General features: G+C 41.4%; 1 protein-coding gene across 1 annotated transcript; it reads left to right on the top strand.

Annotated features, from left to right (window-relative positions):
• Positions 1–16,931: 16,931 nt before the first annotated feature.
• LOC131018179 (uncharacterized) lies at positions 16,932–18,301 on the top strand. Its single transcript, XM_057946899.1, has 5 exons — positions 16,932–16,961; positions 17,050–17,334; positions 17,407–17,514; positions 17,595–17,783; positions 17,867–18,301. Exons 1-5 carry the CDS (start codon positions 16,932–16,934, stop codon positions 18,299–18,301), a joined length of 1,047 nt encoding a protein of 348 aa, XP_057802882.1.
• The last annotated feature ends 1,337 nt before the right edge of the window (positions 18,302–19,638 follow it).

The following is a 19,638-nucleotide window of genomic DNA, read 5'->3' as shown; positions in this document are numbered from 1 at the left end:
CTTCAGTTGAGAAACTCGTTCAGTCAAACATCCGTATTTGATTTGGCCTTTCATTGCAACTTCAGTTGAGTACATCAGTCTTCAGTCTTTCGGTCCTCCGGTCTTCAATCTTCAGAACACTAAACAAACTTGAAGGAGAACTCCAACACTTGAATTCGAAAGGTTCTAGTCTATTACAAAGAACACCTAAGGATTTTGGTATCATCTAAACAAGGGCTAGGGCCTAGGATATTACATTAAGTTCCCAACAACAATAATTGGTTAATAATATCGATAAAATTTCAAACAATAAGAACCTATTTATTTCAAATACATTTAAATATATTTTTATTATTTTTTCAAAGTTAAGTATCTTGTTATTTAGATTTTTAAATGGTAATGTTTAATGGGTTGGAATTAAATCTACCCACTTCAATAAAACATCTTACAAAACTACCCACTTTGAAAGTCAAAACCGAAAAGTACACTTGATGGTGATGGATTGCTTGGTTTTTTGTAAAAGTTCTTACACTTTTCTTACACAAGTACAATTGTGTAAGAAAATGTGTAAGATAGGTAGTTAAAAATGCACAAAACCAGATAAATGTGCAATTATTGTAAGATGATTGACGTATAATGCCCTAAGTTTTAAAATAATGAAGGTAAGTTTGGGTATAATAAAACAGTAATACGAGGATGTAAAAAATTGTACTTTAAGTATATTTGGAAACAAAAAAAAATTCTAAACCTAATGTATACATTATCCGCCAGCAAACAATAGCCGCTCGAAATAGCCGCCGGGTTTTTTATACTGGCGGCTATTTCTATCGGCTACTGTTTACTGGCGGATAATGTATACATTAGGTTTAGAATTTTTTTTTGTTTCCAAATATACTTAAAGTACAATTTTTTACATCCTCCTATTACGTTTTTATTATACACAAACTTACCTTAATTTTGTATTCTTTTTTTAAAATATATTCTATGAAGTAGAAATACATAATAGGCTTGTATTTAGACAAATTTGGATCATAGTGGTGTAATAAGTCTCGAATTTTTGATTTTATTTTATTTAACATGAATTAATGTAGCCTAACACATAAAATAATAGAAAATGTTGGATAAAAAAATTATATAATCATATATTATGAAGCAGTAAAATATTAGAGAGCCTACCACATACGTATCCGCCAGTAATTCGTCTCCGCTAGAATTAGCCGCGTGAAAGAAACCCTACGCGGCTACTTTTTACTGGCGGATAATAGTACCATGTCATTTATAACTGGTTTTTATATCACAATATATATAAATTTTATTTATTAGAGTTCATATTAATGGTTGTTGTATTTTTTTCAATTTTGAAGAGCTAAAGCTAATTCAATTGTGATTGGACAATTCAACCGGCAACTCTAGTATGGGAATCTATAGGCTTTGCAGAAAAGTGTAATTCACGGGTATTGGAATACTTTGGGCACGGCTTTTGTGGGTTTCTTTGACCACATTGAAGATTTGATAAGGTCGAAATCTTGGGTAGGGCCCATTAGGGTAACTTTTGTAAGCACCGGGTACACGATCGAGTGAATTACAATTGAAAACAACTTTTACAATTCGAAACTGGACTAAGAAAGAAGATGAATTAGAAGATAACAACGTGACTAGAAACAGAATTACAAACAAATAAAACAAACTAGATGAATGCGTCGAGTCGAGGTGGAACTCTTCCCGCAAGAAGATTAACGCCCCGGTAGTGCTCACGGTGTAGGCGTATCTTCCCCAAAGGTAAAACGACGAGCGTCTCGTCGGATGTAGCACCACAAATCCGGCGAGCTCCGGCGAACTGAACGGGATCGAGAAGTGAGCAAAATGCAGTATGAGAGAGTGAGGAATGCAGAATTTTCGTAGGGAGTATATGCCATGCAGCTAGCCTCCTATTTATAGGCTACTCACCAAGGGAGGATTAAAGACAGCATTATGGGATTTTAATCCACAAATAAAACTGCTGGATGTTACATAATTTAAATTCTGGAGTTACAGAATTCATGCTGCATAAATCCCAGAATTTGAAAGTTGAGCAGTTTCGAAAAACTGTTGCAGCTCTTCAAAAGCTTGGGCGGGCCGATGGGCTTCAGTTAGGTGGTGGGCTTTCAGTTGGGCTGCAAATAAATACTGTTGGGCCGAGATGTAAGAACCAAAAGAAGCCCAAAAGTATTTTGTCCAAAAAATTATATAGTTTGGACCCAAACACCACCCAAAGCACCAATTGCCAAGATCCAAGTCCTTGGCCGCGGCCCGTACCCGACCCGCCCGTCCGGCGGCGTCGTCGTCCGTCCGATCGATCGATCGATCGTCGGCGGCGGCGCGCGTGTGTGTGTGCGCGAGGCCAAGGCCTTCATCCAAGCCCATAGCAAGCCCACAAGTTATTAGCTCCATGTGCTTTGCTATTCTTATACAAGAGTTTCCTTCTCTTGTTTTCCAATGTGGGACAAATAACACTACACAAGTGTTATTTCCCTTCTCAACATCCAAACTTTGATATACAATATCTCACTCACCGGAAATCGGTTTTGAGACTTCAAGTATACCACGTTCATCTACTCGAGACGTAGATTAACATCCAATAATTATTTCAATTAAATAATAAATATTTAATTAAATAATTAATTCCAGATATGGTCCAAAACCATATTTCCAACAATCCCCCACATGAGTGAGAAAGCCGTATGCAGATGTATGCAGACACTTAGCTCAGTCCTCTTAAGAAACAACATTGTATTTGGAAAGGTAGCTTGTGGCTTTGAACCTACCATAGTCAATCTTATCGAGTATACCGGCGGCCTAGTGGATATGGTTCCTTGAACTAGTCCTCCTCGATGTATACTGAGTCAACAATATTGACACAATATTGCTTCAATCCTCATCCGTTCTTACGTTTGTGTCCATTACAGGCCTTGGAACACCCCTTTGGATTCATAAGTTTTTCAATCGAAGCGGCCACACTTCACACTTATATAGGTAACTCTTAACTCAAGCATCCTGCTATACTTGTCCTCATTGAGGAATTCTAGAGTTATTAAAAGTCAAAGACTTTATCTCACCACGCGCAGGTTTCCGAACACTCACTGTTCTACAAGGAATAGGCAACTCGAGTGTTCAACACACAGATTCTCATAGCTTAGTTGTTCTATTGAACCAAGTTCTTGGGATCCTCCAGTCATCATGGTTGGGTATCCACTATGATCATCTTTAAAATGTGGATTTCAAACCCATTCCCCCTAACAGTCTATACATTTGATCTCGATGGATACTTTTAGTCAACGGATCGGCTATATTATCAATTGATCTTATATAATCAATTGTAATAACACCACTCGTGATCAAATGTCTCACGGTATTATGGCGTCGACGAATATGTCTCGACTTACCGTTATACAAATTATTTTGTGCTCGTCCGATAGCAGCTTGACTATCACAATGAATTATTACGGACGACACAGGTTTCGACCAACATGGAATATCCTCGAGGAAATTTCTAAGCCACTCGGCTTCTTCACCAGCTTTATCCAAAGCTATGAATTCGGATTCCATGGTCGACCTAGCAATACAAGTTTGCTTCTTGGATTTCCAAGACACAGCACCACCCCCACAGTGAATACATAACCGCTCGTTGAGAACGAGTCTTTGGCATCAGATATCCAATTTGCATCACAGTACCCTTCAAGTACAGGGGGTTCCCTAGTATAATGAATTGCATAGTTCTGAGTATATTTCAAATATCTCAAGACTCTTTCAAGAGCTTTCCAATGTTCATTACTAGGATTGGCTGTAAAGCTGCTTAACTTGTTGACCGAGCATGCTATATCGGGACGAGTACAGTTTGTTAGATACATCAAGCTCCCAATAATCTTAGCATATTCTATCGCATCAACAGGTTCTCCCTTATGTACGTTCAAATGTACACTAGGTTCCCATGGAGTCTTAGCTATTGGCTTGTCAAAAGCATTGAACTTCTTTAACACTTTCTCAACATAGTGAGATTGTGTTATAGCAATACCATCAGGCTTTCTTAGAATTTTAATTCCAAGAATTACATCAGCTAAGCCCATATCTTTCATGCTAAAGTTTTTACTTAGCATATTTTTCGTTTCTTGAATCACTCGGGAATTACTCCCCATGATGAGCATGTCATCTACATAAAGGCAAACAATAACATAACTGTTATTAGAATTCTTAATGTAGACGCACTTGTCACACTCATTGATTTTAAATCCATTTGACAACATTACGCCGTCAAATTTCAAATGCCATTGAAGCGGTGCTTGCTTCAATCCATATAAAGACCGTTGGAGTTTGCATACTTTGTGCTCTTGCCCAGGTACTACAAACCCTTCAGGTTGCTTCATATAAATTTCATCTTCCAACTCGCCGTACAAGAATGCAGTTTTCACATCCATTTGGTGAATCTCGAGATTGTGCAAAGCAGCAATAGCGAGAAGCATCCTAATAGATGTCAACCTAGTCACAGGCGAATAGGTATCAAAGAAATCATACCCTTCTTTCTGCCTGAAACCTTGAACGACAAGTCGGGCTTTGTACTTATCTATAGTACCATCAGATTTGTACTTCTTCTTTAGGATCCATTTGCATCCTAAAGCTTTACTACCAGGTGGTAGATCCACTAACACCCAAGTATGATTTTGCATAATGGAATCAATTTCAATATCTATGGCTTCTTTCCATAGAGCTGCATCAGAGCCAGATAAAGCTTCTTTGATCGTCACCGGTTCGCCGTCTAACATTAAGACAACATAATCCGGTCCATAGACCTTAGCTTTTCTAACTCGTTCCCCACGTCTTGGTTCTACATCCACAGGTTTAGACCTTGGTCTTTTCCTATTAGGTGGTACAGGATTAGAACTCGTGGCATCATCTACTTGTGTAGAACTGCTAGCTACGTCTAAAGGTTTAGAACTTGTAGCTTCACACTCAACTCCATTGTTTGAGTTAGACATACCCTTATCCTTATTGGGATAGATATTTTCAAAAATATAGCATTCCTTGACTCTATCGTTGTCCCAACATGTATATCGGGTATCTCCGATTTGTGCACTATGAAACGATATGCACTGCTATTAAGTGCATAACCAATGAAGATACAATCTACCGTTTTAGGTCCAATTGTAGGCACTTCAACCTTAGCTAAACACCCCCACACTTTGAGGTATTTATACGAAGGTTTCCTTCCTTTCCATAGCTCATAGGGAGTTACATCTTTCCCTTTGAGAGGAATCTTGTTCAAGATATAGTTAGCAGTTAAGACAGCTTCCCCCCACATGTTCTGGGGTAATCCTGAACTAATCAACAAGGCATTCATCATCTCCTTAAGTGTTCGATTCTTGCGTTCAGCAACGCCGTTAGATTGTGGTGAATAAGGAGCCGTCGTTTGATGGATTATACCACTTTCGTTGCATAATTCAGCAAACGGAGCTACATACTCTCCACCTCTATCACTTCGAACCATCTTAATTTGACATCCAAGTTGATTCTCGGCTTCATTTTTGAAGTTTCTAAAAGCTTCAATCGCCTCATCTTTACTTTTCAATAAGTAAAGGTAACAATATCTTGTGCAATCGTCTATAAAAGTGATAAAGTACTTCTTACCACCTCTAGTTTGCACAAACTTTAAATCACAAACATCGGTGTGAATTAATTCTAATGGTTTAGTGCTCCTTTCAACCGATTTAAACGGTAATTTAGCCATTTTGGCTTCAACACAAACTTCACACTTCTCTTGTGAATTATATTCATCAATTTTTAGTAAATCCATTTTTACTAATCTTTTTATAGCATTTAGATTAACATGTCCAAGTCTACAATGCCATAAATCGGAACACTCAATCAAGTAAGCAGAAGAAGTAGATTCTTTCTTATTGATAGTTGCCTTGGCAGGCTTACAAGCTCTCACGCCAAGTTTGAAAAGCCCTTCGGAGGCATAGCCTTTCCCAAGGAACTTTCCCCACTTGCGAATTACAACATAATCAGCTTTGAAAAACAATTCAAAGTCTTTCTTAGTGAGCTTAATGCCCGAAATTAAGTTCTTTCGGACAGTGGGAACATGTAGCACATCCTTCAAGGTGATCTCCACGCCCGAAGTGAGTTGAAGAACCACATCTCCCATGCCAAGGACTTGAGAAGTCCGCTCGCTAGCCTCCATGATCGTCTTGTTTTCCACTTCTTTGTAGTTGTGGAACAACTCACGATTGATGCAAATGTGGACGGTAGCGCCGGTATCCACGAACCAAGCATTTGGGCTATCAACATGATTCACCTCGGAAATCATCGCCGCAAAGTTGTCTTGGTCCCAATCGCCAAAGTCCTTCTCGATGTTGTTGACGTTGTTCTTCGCCTTCTTCCGCTTTGGCTTGCGGCAATCCTTAGCCATGTGACCATGCTTGTCACAATTGAAACACACACCATCGAACTTTGATGGTTGTCCTCCACCTTGCTTCCCTTTGCCCTTGTTGTTGGGGTTAGGGCGACCACGCTTGTTGGAAGGACCGCCTTTCTCGGTGAGATTGGCCTTTGCATCCATCGGCGCTTTGCCCTTTTGATCACGACTCCTCACGTGATCCTCCATTTGAAGCTTTGACACCAAGTTTGCCACGGACATCTCCGAGCGCTCATGTTTCAAAAGGTTTTGAAAGCTCCTCCAACTTGGTGGCAACTTCTCGATGATGATCGCTACAAGTAGCGCATCCGCCAAGGGCATTCCTTCGGCTTGAACTTCGTGTGAAAGAGTTTGGAACTCTTCCACTTGGTCCATCACGGAGCGGGAGTCGACCATCTTGTAGTCCAACCACTTGGCGACGACATACTTTGTAGTATTCGTCTTGTCCACTTGATATTTGAGATCAAGTGCCTCCCACACCTCCTTCGCGGTCTTATGGACCTTGAAGACGTTGTAGAGCCGCTCGTCCAAGGACATGAGAACGGTGTTGCGGCACAAGTAGTCGCCTTGGCACCAATTCGCATACTCGGCACGAACCTCGAAGCTCGTCTCCCCTTCACTCGGGGTTGGAGGCGCATCCTCCGTCAAGAAACCGGCAAACCCCACGGTTGTGAGGTAGAACAGCATCTTTTCTTGCCAATACTTGAAGTTCTTGCCCGAGAAAATAGAGGGTTTCTCGGCAAGACCCAACGTCCTCGACGTTTGCAACGGGGCCATGGTTGAAGTGGAACCACCCGTTGAGCCAAAGGATGACCCAAAAAAGGTGGATGAGGTGGAGCCGACAATGGCGGAGGCGGTGGAGCCAATGGTGGCGGAGGAGGTCGAGCCAATGGTGGCGGAGGCGGTGGAGCCGTTGGTGGCGGTGCCGGCAGCAGGGATGGTGGACGCCATTCTCCAAGCAAAGGATTTAGGTTTCGAAAATTTTAGAGTAAATTAAAGTCTAAGCTCGAACGTGCGGCAGCAGCAGATTAATCTTCTTGCGATTGTAAGCACCGGGTACACGATCGAGTGAATTACAATTGAAAACAACTTTTACAATTCGAAACTGGACTAAGAAAGAAGATGAATTAGAAGATAACAACGTGACTAGAAACAGAATTACAAACAAATAAAACAAACTAGATGAATGCGTCGAGTCGAGGTGGAACTCTTCCCGCAAGAAGATTAACGCCCCGGTAGTGCTCACGGTGTAGGCGTATCTTCCCCAAAGGTAAAACGACGAGCGTCTCGTCGGATGTAGCACCACAAATCCGGCGAGCTCCGGCGAACTGAACGGGATCGAGAAGTGAGCAAAATGCAGTATGAGAGAGTGAGGAATGCAGAATTTTCGTAGGGAGTATATGCCATGCAGCTAGCCTCCTATTTATAGGCTACTCACCAAGGGAGGATTAAAGACAGCATTATGGGATTTTAATCCACAAATAAAACTGCTGGATGTTACATAATTTAAATTCTGGAGTTACAGAATTCATGCTGCATAAATCCCAGAATTTGAAAGTTGAGCAGTTTCGAAAAACTGTTGCAGCTCTTCAAAAGCTTGGGCGGGCCGATGGGCTTCAGTTAGGTGGTGGGCTTTTAGTTGGGCTGCAAATAAATACTGTTGGGCCGAGATGTAAGAACCAAAAGAAGCCCAAAAGTATTTTGTCCAAAAAATTATATAGTTTGGACCCAAACACCACCCAAAGCACCAATTGCCAAGATCCAAGTCCTTGGCCGCGGCCCGTACCCGACCCGCCCGTCCGGCGGCGTCGTCGTCCGTCCGATCGATCGATCGATCGTCGGCGGCGGCGCGCGTGTGTGTGTGCGCGAGGCCAAGGCCTTCATCCAAGCCCATAGCAAGCCCACAAGTTATTAGCTCCATGTGCTTTGCTATTCTTATACAAGAGTTTCATTCTCTTGTTTTCCAATGTGGGACAAATAACACTACACAAGTGTTATTTCCCTTCTCAACATCCAAACTTTGATATACAATATCTCACTCACCGGAAATCGGTTTTGAGACTTCAAGTATACCACGTTCATCTACTCGAGACGTAGATTAACATCCAATAATTATTTCAATTAAATAATAAATATTTAATTAAATAATTAATTCCAGATATGGTCCAAAACCATATTTCCAAAACCATATTTCCAACAACTTTTTATGTTAAATTAGGGTAGAATTTTTGAGAAGCAGCCGCACCATCACCACATTCAAGCGGATACTGAATTTTTTCGTGTGAGAGTGAGAAGCAGCCGCTGTTTCATTTTTTCAAACGAGGAGTTCATTCGGTCTTTCTTCAAATCCATTCACGCCATGGCTTCTTCTTCAAACCAAGTAAGTATACTACATTTTTAAAATAATCACGTTTTTAAAATTCACGGTTTACTGTATTATGCATAAAATAATAACGTTTTTTAGGTTATTCAGAATTTAAAAATTTATAACATATTAATTAAAACATATAGAACCATAATAAAGTAATATCCGCCAGTAATTAAGTTTTTTAAGAAGTAGCCGCCGGGTTTTTTCAAACCCAGCGGCTACTTCTTAAAATTATTATTTACTGGCGGATATTACTTAATAGTGGTGCTATATTTTTTTATTTATGTTTGTAGCAATTTAATAGTTAATTATTCATTATTATTAGTTGATGTTTGTTAATTCATTATGTTTTGTAAATTGAGTTATTCATTATGTTTATAGTATTGAATTTTGTTTTGTACTTGTAAGAAAATGTTAGATATATATGTTAGTTATATATGTTTTGTATGTGTTAGATACACTTGTTGAATTTATTTGTTTTGTATTTGTATAGTATTGAATTTTGATTTAGATATATAGTATTTATATAGTGTAGTTGAGTGTTGTTACAAGTTTGAGTATAGTTTCAGTGTTGTTAGAATTTTTATTTAGTTGAAGCATATTTAGATATATTTAATCGTCTATTTAGATCATTAGGGTAATTTTACTGTATTACGCATAAAATAATAACGTTTTTTGGGTTATTCAGAATTTAAAAATTGATAACATACTAATAAAAACATATAGAACCATAATTACCTAATATCCGCCAGTAATTAATTTTTTTAAGAAGTAGCCGCCGGGTTTGAAAAAACCCAGCGGCTACTTCTTAAAAAAATTAATTACTGGCGGATACTTGTTTATTGTGGTTTTATATTTTTTTATTTATGTTTCCAGTAATTTAATAGTTAATTATGCGTTATTATTAGTTGATGTTTGTTAATTCATTATGTTTTGTAAATTGAGTTATTTTTTGTATTGAATAGGTCCGTTATTCGAGGCCCGAGCAAATCAATCGTCCAACAGTTGAGATCAGTTCGTACAACAATATTACTTACCTATCGACAGTAGTCCAGAGACTAACCGAAGTTGGCGGTTTTGCACTGGAGAATACGTTCAGGCATGGGTGCTTTGGATTTATGTTGGATTGGCAGTCGGGCCAGAAGTGCAATGCTGCATTGCACCATATTGTCTCTCGTCATCTTCAGATCACGGCCTTCAATGAGGATGATGAGATCTCCTTCCACATCAACGGGAGGAAGGTTGAGTTTACTCCGAGAGATTTCGCTCTCGTGACAGGATTGTCCTTTGGGGATGATCCTTTTGACCCCGAGGCTGAGCACGATCTGAGCCACGCTCAGACATTTAGAAAATTTTGCCGCTCTAAGCCGGTGTCAGTGCGGGACCTGGCCGATAAATATTTCGACACCGACAATCCAGTAAAAGACCCCGACGGCGGGTTATACCTCCGTGTGGCCCACTTGTTGGTGCTACACGCATTTGTATTAGGAGTGGACGTGCGACGACCCGTGCAGTCCTGGACTTGGAAGCTGGTGGATGATTTGCCGGCCTTTTCCAGATTTCCTTGGGGATCGTGCGCGTATAGAAGCTTGAACTACAGGTTGAAGCACAGCACAATCAAACAGGATTGTAAAAAGTATCACTTCTACGGTCCTTCTTGGGCCCTATTCATTTGGGGTCTTGAGAAAATTCCCTATTTGGGCCCAGCCATAGCCATATGCAATGCGGGGGTTTACCCTAGATTTCGGAGGTGGACGTTCGTGAAGACCAAGTTGGATGGGTTACAGAGTTATTTTGAGTCTCCGGTAATAATTTAGTTGTTTATTTGTTAATATTATTTTATTTTATGAATATTAATGTTTGACTACATTTTTTTTGTTTCTAGGAGAACGGGATATGGGAGATGGTCCCCGATGAGTACGAGGCCAAGACATCTTACTGGCTATCGGTGGCAGGCGTCAATGCCGGGATAGGGGTTCGAGTACCAGAGCCGGCAGTCTTTGGTCATAGGCAGCCTCGGCAGCGCTACACTGGTGGGGACCACAACGAGGATGCTCCTGAGCATCAACCTCGGCGTCGCAGTATGAGACAGGATACTGGCAAGCGCCCGAGGGGACAAATAGTGGACACCTCATCGAGCAGCAGCCATCACGATCAGAGCATTGGGGGCGATCACCCCGTTGATTCTGGTCGAAGGTCTCACAGTCACAGAGCCCCGAGGCCTAGGCACGAGGATGCTCCTGCACGGTCACAGTGGAGCGAGGAGGATTGGCAGCGCATGCAGCACATGATGCGCGAGAGTGAGGGGCGGATAGCGAGGAACGTGGAGGACAGCCTGTTCAGGAGGATTAAGAATTGGTTCGAGGACAAGTTGGATGCTATGCGTTGCCGATGCTCGCATAGCACTGATGTTCACGTGCCCAGACCTGCTCCACAATCTCAGTCTGACAGGAGACTGTTCGCTAATATTTTCACCACGCCGCAAGTATACGGTGTAGTTGCAATAAAGGGAAGCAAGGTCGTATTCCACAAGGATTAGTAGTCAAATTCTAGTGATTACCTAAAGTCATTATGCTAGAGCTATTTAGACTAAACAAGGAGGTGAGTGGTTTGATTAACTAACAAACTCAAAGACAAAATAAGAACAATCAAATAAAGTGGATTAATTAAGTGATGAAGGTGGTTTAGGGATTAGGCAACGATGGATTAGCAATGGACTTCAATTTAGCTCAATATTAGTCTTGATACTCCTATTAATCTAGAGTGATCTCCCAACTAGTTCTAGCCCCCTCCCGGACGACTAAAACGGTAGATTACGGGTCATAGTTGCCGTCCCCGGTCAACTTCTAACCTATAACTCCCAAAAGCACAATAAGATCGATAAACTCTCACCCAACTCTCAACCTCCCGGTTTATTGAGTCAATATGTTTCAAGCTCCTAATCTATTATGATTATCCTCTCCCGATTCAAATCACAAATGAGAAATGCATAGAAAGTGGCCAACAATCCATACAAGAAAGAATTCTAGGGCTTGCAAAGATAATGACAAGGAAGTAATCAAGACATATATTAAGCATAATAATCAATCCATCACATAATCAACTAGCCTAATCCCCAAACCAATGGGGGATTTTATCCAAACATGTTCACAAACAACAAACCTAAATCAAAGAAATACATAAATGAAAGAGAGAGTAAGAAGTGACAAATCCTATTAATGAGCTTTCTCCAATCTTCTCTCCTCTTCAATGCATTCAATCTTGGTAAAAAGATGTGGTAATGGAGGCTAGGGTTTGGTGTGGAGGAATTGGGGAAGATGGAAAATGGGTGTGTATGAGGTTGGGGAAGATGAATAATGTGAGGAAAAGGGGAAAAATGGGGGTTAAGGGCTGAAAAACGCGACTGGGGCCCACTTGGGGATGCTCCGCTCTTTTCCCGCGGTCACGGCCCGCGCCCGCGGCCGGCAAACGTGGGGGAGAGTCAGGGGACCCGCGGTCCCGCCCCGCGGCCGCGGGTGGTGACCGCGGGTGTGTCCTGGAGTCGGGGGCAGCTGACCCGCGGTCCCACCCCGCGGCCGCGGGTGGTGACCGCGGGGTACTGGGCGTTTTGCGCAGCCCGCTCGTTTTGCTCCGTTCTCCCTCGTCCGGACTCGGATTTGGTCGCCGTTTGCGCTCACGGATTCCTCTCGAGACGTACTTCAATCTCATATCTTCAAAATCCTCCAATTAATCCTTGATTTTTCCTGAAATTACTCCAAAACTACACCAAGACATCAAATCTTCATAAAACTAAATATTCGGGCACAAACAAGCATTGGCAAACAAAACATGAAGGAAAATGACAACAAATCATGTGGAATTGAGGTACGAAAACCATGTTTGTCAAGCCCCCAAACTTAAAGCGTTGTTTGTCCCCAAACAACAAAGAGAAGAGAAATAAAAGATAACAAACATGTGAGAATGAATTGGTGTCATTTCAAGGGCTTCAACAATTTCAAAAATCTTTCAAAAATGTATCACAAGTAGAAATGCATTCCAAGAAATCACAAGTGATGAAGAGTTCAATATTATGGCCTCCAAGCTTGAATCCTCACAAATGTGGATGTTTCAATGATGCACTCAACTCTCAAGTGTTTAGATTGGGCGTGTTTGCACTCAAATTGAAACAATGTATGCAATCTACCATAAGCTTGCCATTTATCCTAACTCTCTATACTTCAATGTGTTATAAATAATGATCAACAAGGGCTTTTCTTAAGGTTGTAATGAGGGCTCTTTGGTGAGGTGAGGTGTTTTTAGGCAAATGACTCATATTCCACAATCTAACAATCACAATGAACAAGTCAAATTCACCATTTCTCTTTTTTAATCAATCAAAAACCAATATCCCCACATTTCTTCTTTTCACCCTTAGTGATACTTATCATGATATGATTCAAAAGGCAAATCACTCCCCTTTATGCTCTTTTATTCACATTCATTTTCATTTTTTTTTCTTTTTTTTTCTTTTTCTTTTTAAGCTCATAGGGGACTAGTGATTTTCACTCAATCAAAGCTTGATAAGCAATTTCAATCATTTCCCAAACATTTTCATCAAAGTAACCACTAACAATCTAAGTTCTACCCATCATTGGTTAATTCAAAGAAATGCTACAAGGCACAAAGAGGGTAAACTAGGATCATATGAGAATTTGGACACAATTTAAGTCAAGTGGCTAACAAGGATGGCCTTAAATCACTTCAATATTAACAACACATCTACTTTTATTTTCAAGAGAGGACTCATGGCAAGTTCTAGAGATCAACACACATGCTCAAATGATTTACACTCAAGAACAAAATGAGATTGTAAATGTATGACAATCAAAGGCTCAATTCTTACAAGCTCATTTTCAAGTTCTTGGAGGCAAAACATTTAACTCACTTGTCACAAGTTCAAACTTTTCATGCATAATCCACAAGTGATACACACAATTTTTCCAAGAAACGATTTATATCATAAGCCCAATGACATTCAATCAACATCACAAAGTTTGATACAATTATCCCAAGCAAAACAAAAACAAAAATATCAACTTAACTAACTCTCAAGCTTTCATTTATTCAACAATAACAAAAACAAGACAATAAAACTAAAACAAACAAGAACAAGTAAAGCAAAAGATAGATGAGACATTAATCCATCTTTCCCCTCCCCCCAAACTTATTTCACACAAAGGAGAAATAAGTTTGGATGAAGGAGAAAATGGTTACTTGTCTCGTACTCACAAACGAGGTGGAGGCTTAGGCGGTGGCCATTTTTCATCAAATTTGTATGCTCCATCCGTTGCCATCCAAAAATATGGTGGCTTAGCAATCTTTGAGACATCCCGGGGGTCATGGTAATCTCGTTCACCATCTAGAGTACCACCATACTCAAACAATTCTTTATTAGACAAATCAAAGTGAAAATCAAAAGATGAAGATAAATAAAAGTGAAAGAAGCAAGCCTTCATAGAATCGCCCGTGTCGAGGTAAGGATCGACAAAATTTTTGACTTTGCATTCTTTACAGCTTGTGAAGTCTTCATCTTTTTGGAATTGTAGAGGTTGCATTGGAAAAGTTGGGCTCTCGACTTCAAGGGATTTGGAGAATTGATCGTCATCTTCTTCATACTCTTCTTCAACTTCTTGAGGCTCTTCACTTAGCATTGACATTGGTTCCTCATACAAGGTTCCATTTTGTAGGCTAATGGCCATGCACAAATCATCAATTCGCTTTTGATTCTCCATAGTGGTAGCCAAAGACCTTCTTTGCTCTTCTAGCATAACATCCGAATTTGCTATACTTTTTTCTATCCAAGCTTGTGTAGCTATGAAGCATTGTAGAAGATCGTCTCTAACATTCGGATTCTCCTCTTGATAGTACCAATTTCCCCCTTGAAAGCCTTCTTTAGTGAAATAAGAATTTTCATAATTCCAACTATTGAAGTGGTCCTCATACTCCAATGGTGATTGCCACTCCATGGCATTGCACCCCATGTCATAATACTCGCCATAAGAAGGTGTGGGTTGGAAGGCTTCTTGAATAAATGGTTGCCTACAATTTCTTTTTGCTTCTAAAACTCGCAACTTAAGTTGCATCATCGCCAATTGTAGTTCGAGTTGCTCAACCAACTCATTCCTTCCATCATCCATTTAATATTTTTGGTGTTGTGTAACAATTTTCTTTTTCATCACCCTACCAACCAACAAAACAACGAGTCAAAACAAACATCTTAAGATAGAAAACAAAAATAAATCAAGTAAAATGTCTAAAGTAGTTAAGCACAATGATTCAAAATATCACAAACAATCAAACTAAACTAATCCCCGGCAACGGCGCTAAAAACATGTTCGCTAATATTTTCACCACGCCGCAAGTATACGGTGTAGTTGCAATAAAGGGAAGCAAGGTCGTATTCCACAAGGATTAGTAGTCAAATTCTAGTGATTACCTAAAGTCATTATGCTAGAGCTATTTAGACTAAACAAGGAGGTGAGTGGTTTGATTAACTAACAAACTCAAAGACAAAATAAGAACAATCAAATAAAGTGGATTAATTAAGTGATGAAGGTGGTTTAGGGATTAGGCAACGATGGATTAGCAATGGACTTCAATTTAGCTCAATATTAGTCTTGATACTCCTATTAATCTAGAGTGATCTCCCAACTAGTTCTAGCCCCCTCCCGGACGACTAAAACGGTAGATTACGGGTCATAGCTGCCGTCCCCGGTCAACTTCTAACCTATAACTCCCAAAAGCACAATAAGATCGATAAACTCTCACCCAACTCTCAACCTCCCGGTTTATTGAGTCAATATGTTTCAAGCTCCTAATCTATTATGATTATCCTCTCCCGATTCAAATCACAAATGAGAAATGCATAGAAAGTGGCCAACAATCCATACAAGAAAGAATTCTAGGGCTTGCAAAGATAATGACAAGTAATCAAGACATATATTAAGCATAATAATCAATCCATCACATAATCAACTAGCCTAATCCCCAAACCAATGGGGGATTTTATCCAAACATGTTCACAAACAACAAACCTAAATCAAAGAAATACATAAATGAAAGAGAGAGTAAGAAGTGACAAATCCTATTAATGAGCTTTCTCCAATCTTCTCTCCTCTTCAATGCATTCAATCTTGGTAAAAAGATGTGGTAATGGAGGCTAGGGTTTGGTGTGGAGGAATTGGGGAAGATGGAAAATGGGTGTGTATGAGGTTGGGGAAGATGAATAATGTGAGGAAAAGGGGAAAAATGGGGGTTAAGGGCTGAAAAACGCGACTGGGGCCCACTTGGGGATGCTCCGCTCTTTTCCCGCGGTCACGGCCCGCGCCCGCGGCCGGCAAACGTGGGGGAGAGTCAGGGGACCCGCGGTCCCGCCCCGCGGCCGCGGGTGGTGACCGCGGGTGTGTCCTGGAGTCGGGGGCAGCTGACCCGCGGTCCCACCCCGCGGCCGCGGGTGGTGACCGCGGGGTACTGGGCGTTTTGCGCAGCCCGCTCGTTTTGCTCCGTTCTCCCTCGTCCGGACTCGGATTTGGTCGCCGTTTGCGCTCACGGATTCCTCTCGAGACGTACTTCAATCTCATATCTTCAAAATCCTCCAATTAATCCTTGATTTTTCCTGAAATTACTCCAAAACTACACCAAGACATCAAATCTTCATAAAACTAAATATTCGGGCACAAACAAGCATTGGCAAACAAAACATGAAGGAAAATGACAACAAATCATGTGGAATTGAGGTACGAAAACCATGTTTGTCAGAGACGCGAGCCCGAGCCCGAGCCCGACTCCGATCCGGCGCAGCCTACATCCTCAGAGGCCCCATCGCATCACCGATCCCCTGCACACGAGTCTCCTGCACGAGAGGTGGGACAGACTACTGGTGATGCCATGCACACCCCGCAGTGGCAGCATGATCCGTTTGGACACCCGACTAGTTTTGGGCATGTGCAGACTCCGCACATGGGTGTCCACCACATGCCCACATTCGAGGCGTCCAGTTCTTATGGTGGGCCACGCTACTCGTGGGCTGAGCCGGGCACGAGTTCAGCATACCCTTTTTAGCCGGCCCGTTCTTCGGCTCCGATCCTGACTCAAGATGAGATGCACGAGTATTGGAAACAGTTTAGAGGGGTATGTTGTCGTTGCATTAAATTTACAAGTCATTTAATTTAAATTATGTCAACATTGTTTAACTTGCGTTGTTTTAAGTGAATTATAGGGAGTTTCTGAGGCAGTAGCTGCTGTTCCCCTCAGTATTTGTGCACCGGAGGCTCCACGCAGAAGTCGCCGAGAACGGAACCCGTCGGCTGCACTTCGATCACCATACGTGCACAGCGCCGTGCCGAGACCCGTCGACTCACAGTATGTTGACGGGTTTGACCGTATGATGAAAGCTGGCAACCGTGGCAACTACCGGACGATGTCGGTGGCAGAGAGCGAACACCCTCTCCCGTTTAGCTTTTGGACCACTATGCAAAACACGAGGACTGACCTCTCGTCCAATGTTGGTTAATTTATGAATCAGTTGTTATCATGTAAGTCTGGTCACTTGTTACTAACATTTAAGTACGTGCAGGCTGTTGATTGCTACATGATGACGATGAGATCGAGGTTGATGAGGGGTGATGACTTGATAGACGGTGTTGATGCGAGGACCACCATCGTATTGGATACAGAGTTATTCGTAAGCATTTAATTAAATATTATTATTGGATACAGAATTATAATCAAATATGCTTTTAATATAATGTTTAATTGCTGCAGAAATATTTCGATGATGAATTCACGCAGTTGAAGTCAGCGTGGCGGGAAATGTTTCCCGCGAAGGCAGAAGGGCGGTTTATATATTCCGACGGAGTTTTTGCTACGTGGCAACCGCATTCCAAGAAGATGTATATGGTGCATGGGCAGGGGGTATCTTCGACTCATGGCGATTGGATGAATGCCACAACGGTACACATATATATCTACAGTATCAATATGTTGGAGTAGTTCATTTTTTATTTCCTCTTCACCAATTGCATTTGCGTGTGCAGCTCATTTTGCCTATACATGTGTGTGGATGTTACATTACATGCCGAGTGGATTTGCTGAGTGGAGTTTGCGACATCTTCGATTCGCAGTTGTTCAAGACCATGCCGCAGCCGCGCTTCGATGTGATCGCCGCCCTATATCCGCTGCAGTGCCTGTTGGGTAAGATGCTTGAAGTGTCCCAGTGGTTCGCAAGGACCACGATTGTCGACAACCCGTTGGAAAACCTCCAATGGCGAAGGTTGAAAATCCAATATGCCGACGAGAATGAGCAGTTTCAGCAGCCAGATCAATGCAGCTCCGGTGTTTTTGTGTGCATGTATGTGGAGCGTCTGATATCAGGCTCGCCGAGCCTTGCGTGGGGCAATGGGCACGCCGCCGACTATAGGCGCAAGATAGGCAGTAGCATCTACGAGTTTTGCATCCCCGCATCGAAATAGCTTATGTATTTGTACATTTAAATGATAATTATGCAAATGACGTTTTGATTAGAGGTTGCAGTATCTTTTTTAGTATGTTTCTATGATTTTCCACTTGCATCCTAGATAAAATTATGAAATAAGATGATTAATGCAACTAGCCGCCAGTAAATAATTATCCGCAAGCAGTAGCCGCTTGAAAACATTTCAGCGGCTAATCACGGCGGGTAATTAATTTCTGGCGGCTACTTGGGCTAAACGTCTTATTTGATAGTTTAATGCATAAGAAAGCATACTTTGGGTGTTTTATGCTATTAACTAAACTTTTATATAAAACATTGTTCACTTCTCCAAAGTCTCATTCATAATTTCAACTCATAATTGTTAAGACATGTCCATGTTGGTCATTACTAAAGGCGTGTGTTTTCTGCTTCAAATATTTCAAATCAGGCAACACAATAGCTTCTAAAACATCAAAAAACCGCTAATTATCAAAGTATCCGCCAGTAAATACATATCCGCGGCCAGTAGCCGCTGATGTTTATTGTTGGGCGGCTACTAGTGATAAACCATTAATTACTGGCGGATAGTGAGCATTCCATGGTGTTTGCTAGTTCATCGATATTATGCAAATGACACCGCTTCGAAATTTATTCAATCAGTATCCAATACTCCCAACTTCAGAACATCACTTACTGGAATGAACTAGCTCTACTGAATATTCAATCAGTATCCAATACTCCCAACATCAATATCCATCGAAATTTAATATAAAAGGTAATTAAACTACTGCTCCCAGCCCGTACCCTTGCATGCTCTACGTGTGTGGCCAGGCGAGCCACATAGACCACAGGTTTTGGGTGCTCGTTTTCCCAGACTACTTGATGCATCCGCTGTTGTGGTCCTTTGAGTCGGCCTCTCACCAGCTGAAGGAATTCTAGATTCTCTTGGTCGACCAGCTTGTCGCCGAGAAAGGTTTGGCAAAACAATATCAGATGCAACTTCAAACGGAATTTCCCAGTGCTCTAAGGGAGGCAAGTGATTTACTGCTCCGGAGTATGTTTGAACCAGTGAACTCCGCAGGTAGTAAGCTTCCACGTAATCTTCCACTGGCTCTTTCGCCTCACTGCGAAAAGAAAGCTAATATTTAGTAGGCATCTAATAACTGTAATTTTATAATAAAATAGATTTAGCATACGTAATGGCTGCGATCGCATGAGAACACGGCATGCCGTCCAGGTCGAATTCATTGCATTCACAGCTCTTCGCTTGAAGGTCAACCATGAAGCGACGATCACCAGCACGAACCCTGTATTTTCTCTCGGAGGTCCTCTTCGCAGTGTAGCGACGACTCTTTG

Source organism: Salvia miltiorrhiza, chromosome 3, assembly GCF_028751815.1.
Source record: "Salvia miltiorrhiza cultivar Shanhuang (shh) chromosome 3, IMPLAD_Smil_shh, whole genome shotgun sequence".
Lineage (NCBI taxonomy): Eukaryota > Viridiplantae > Streptophyta > Magnoliopsida > Lamiales > Lamiaceae > Salvia > Salvia miltiorrhiza.
Note: the sequence above shows the minus strand (reverse complement) of the source record. Positions and strands in the feature narration are given on the sequence as shown.

Bases quoted from the DNA above. Each gene is read 5' to 3' on its own strand.
- LOC131018179 (XM_057946899.1), top strand. From the start codon at position 16,932: ATGCACGAGTATTGGAAACAGTTTAGAGGG. The intron at 17,335-17,406 runs GTTGGTTAATTT...AAGTACGTGCAG, and splicing joins GGACTGACCTCTCGTCCAAT to GCTGTTGATTGCTACATGAT. The intron at 17,515-17,594 runs GTAAGCATTTAA...TAATTGCTGCAG, and splicing joins TATTGGATACAGAGTTATTC to AAATATTTCGATGATGAATT.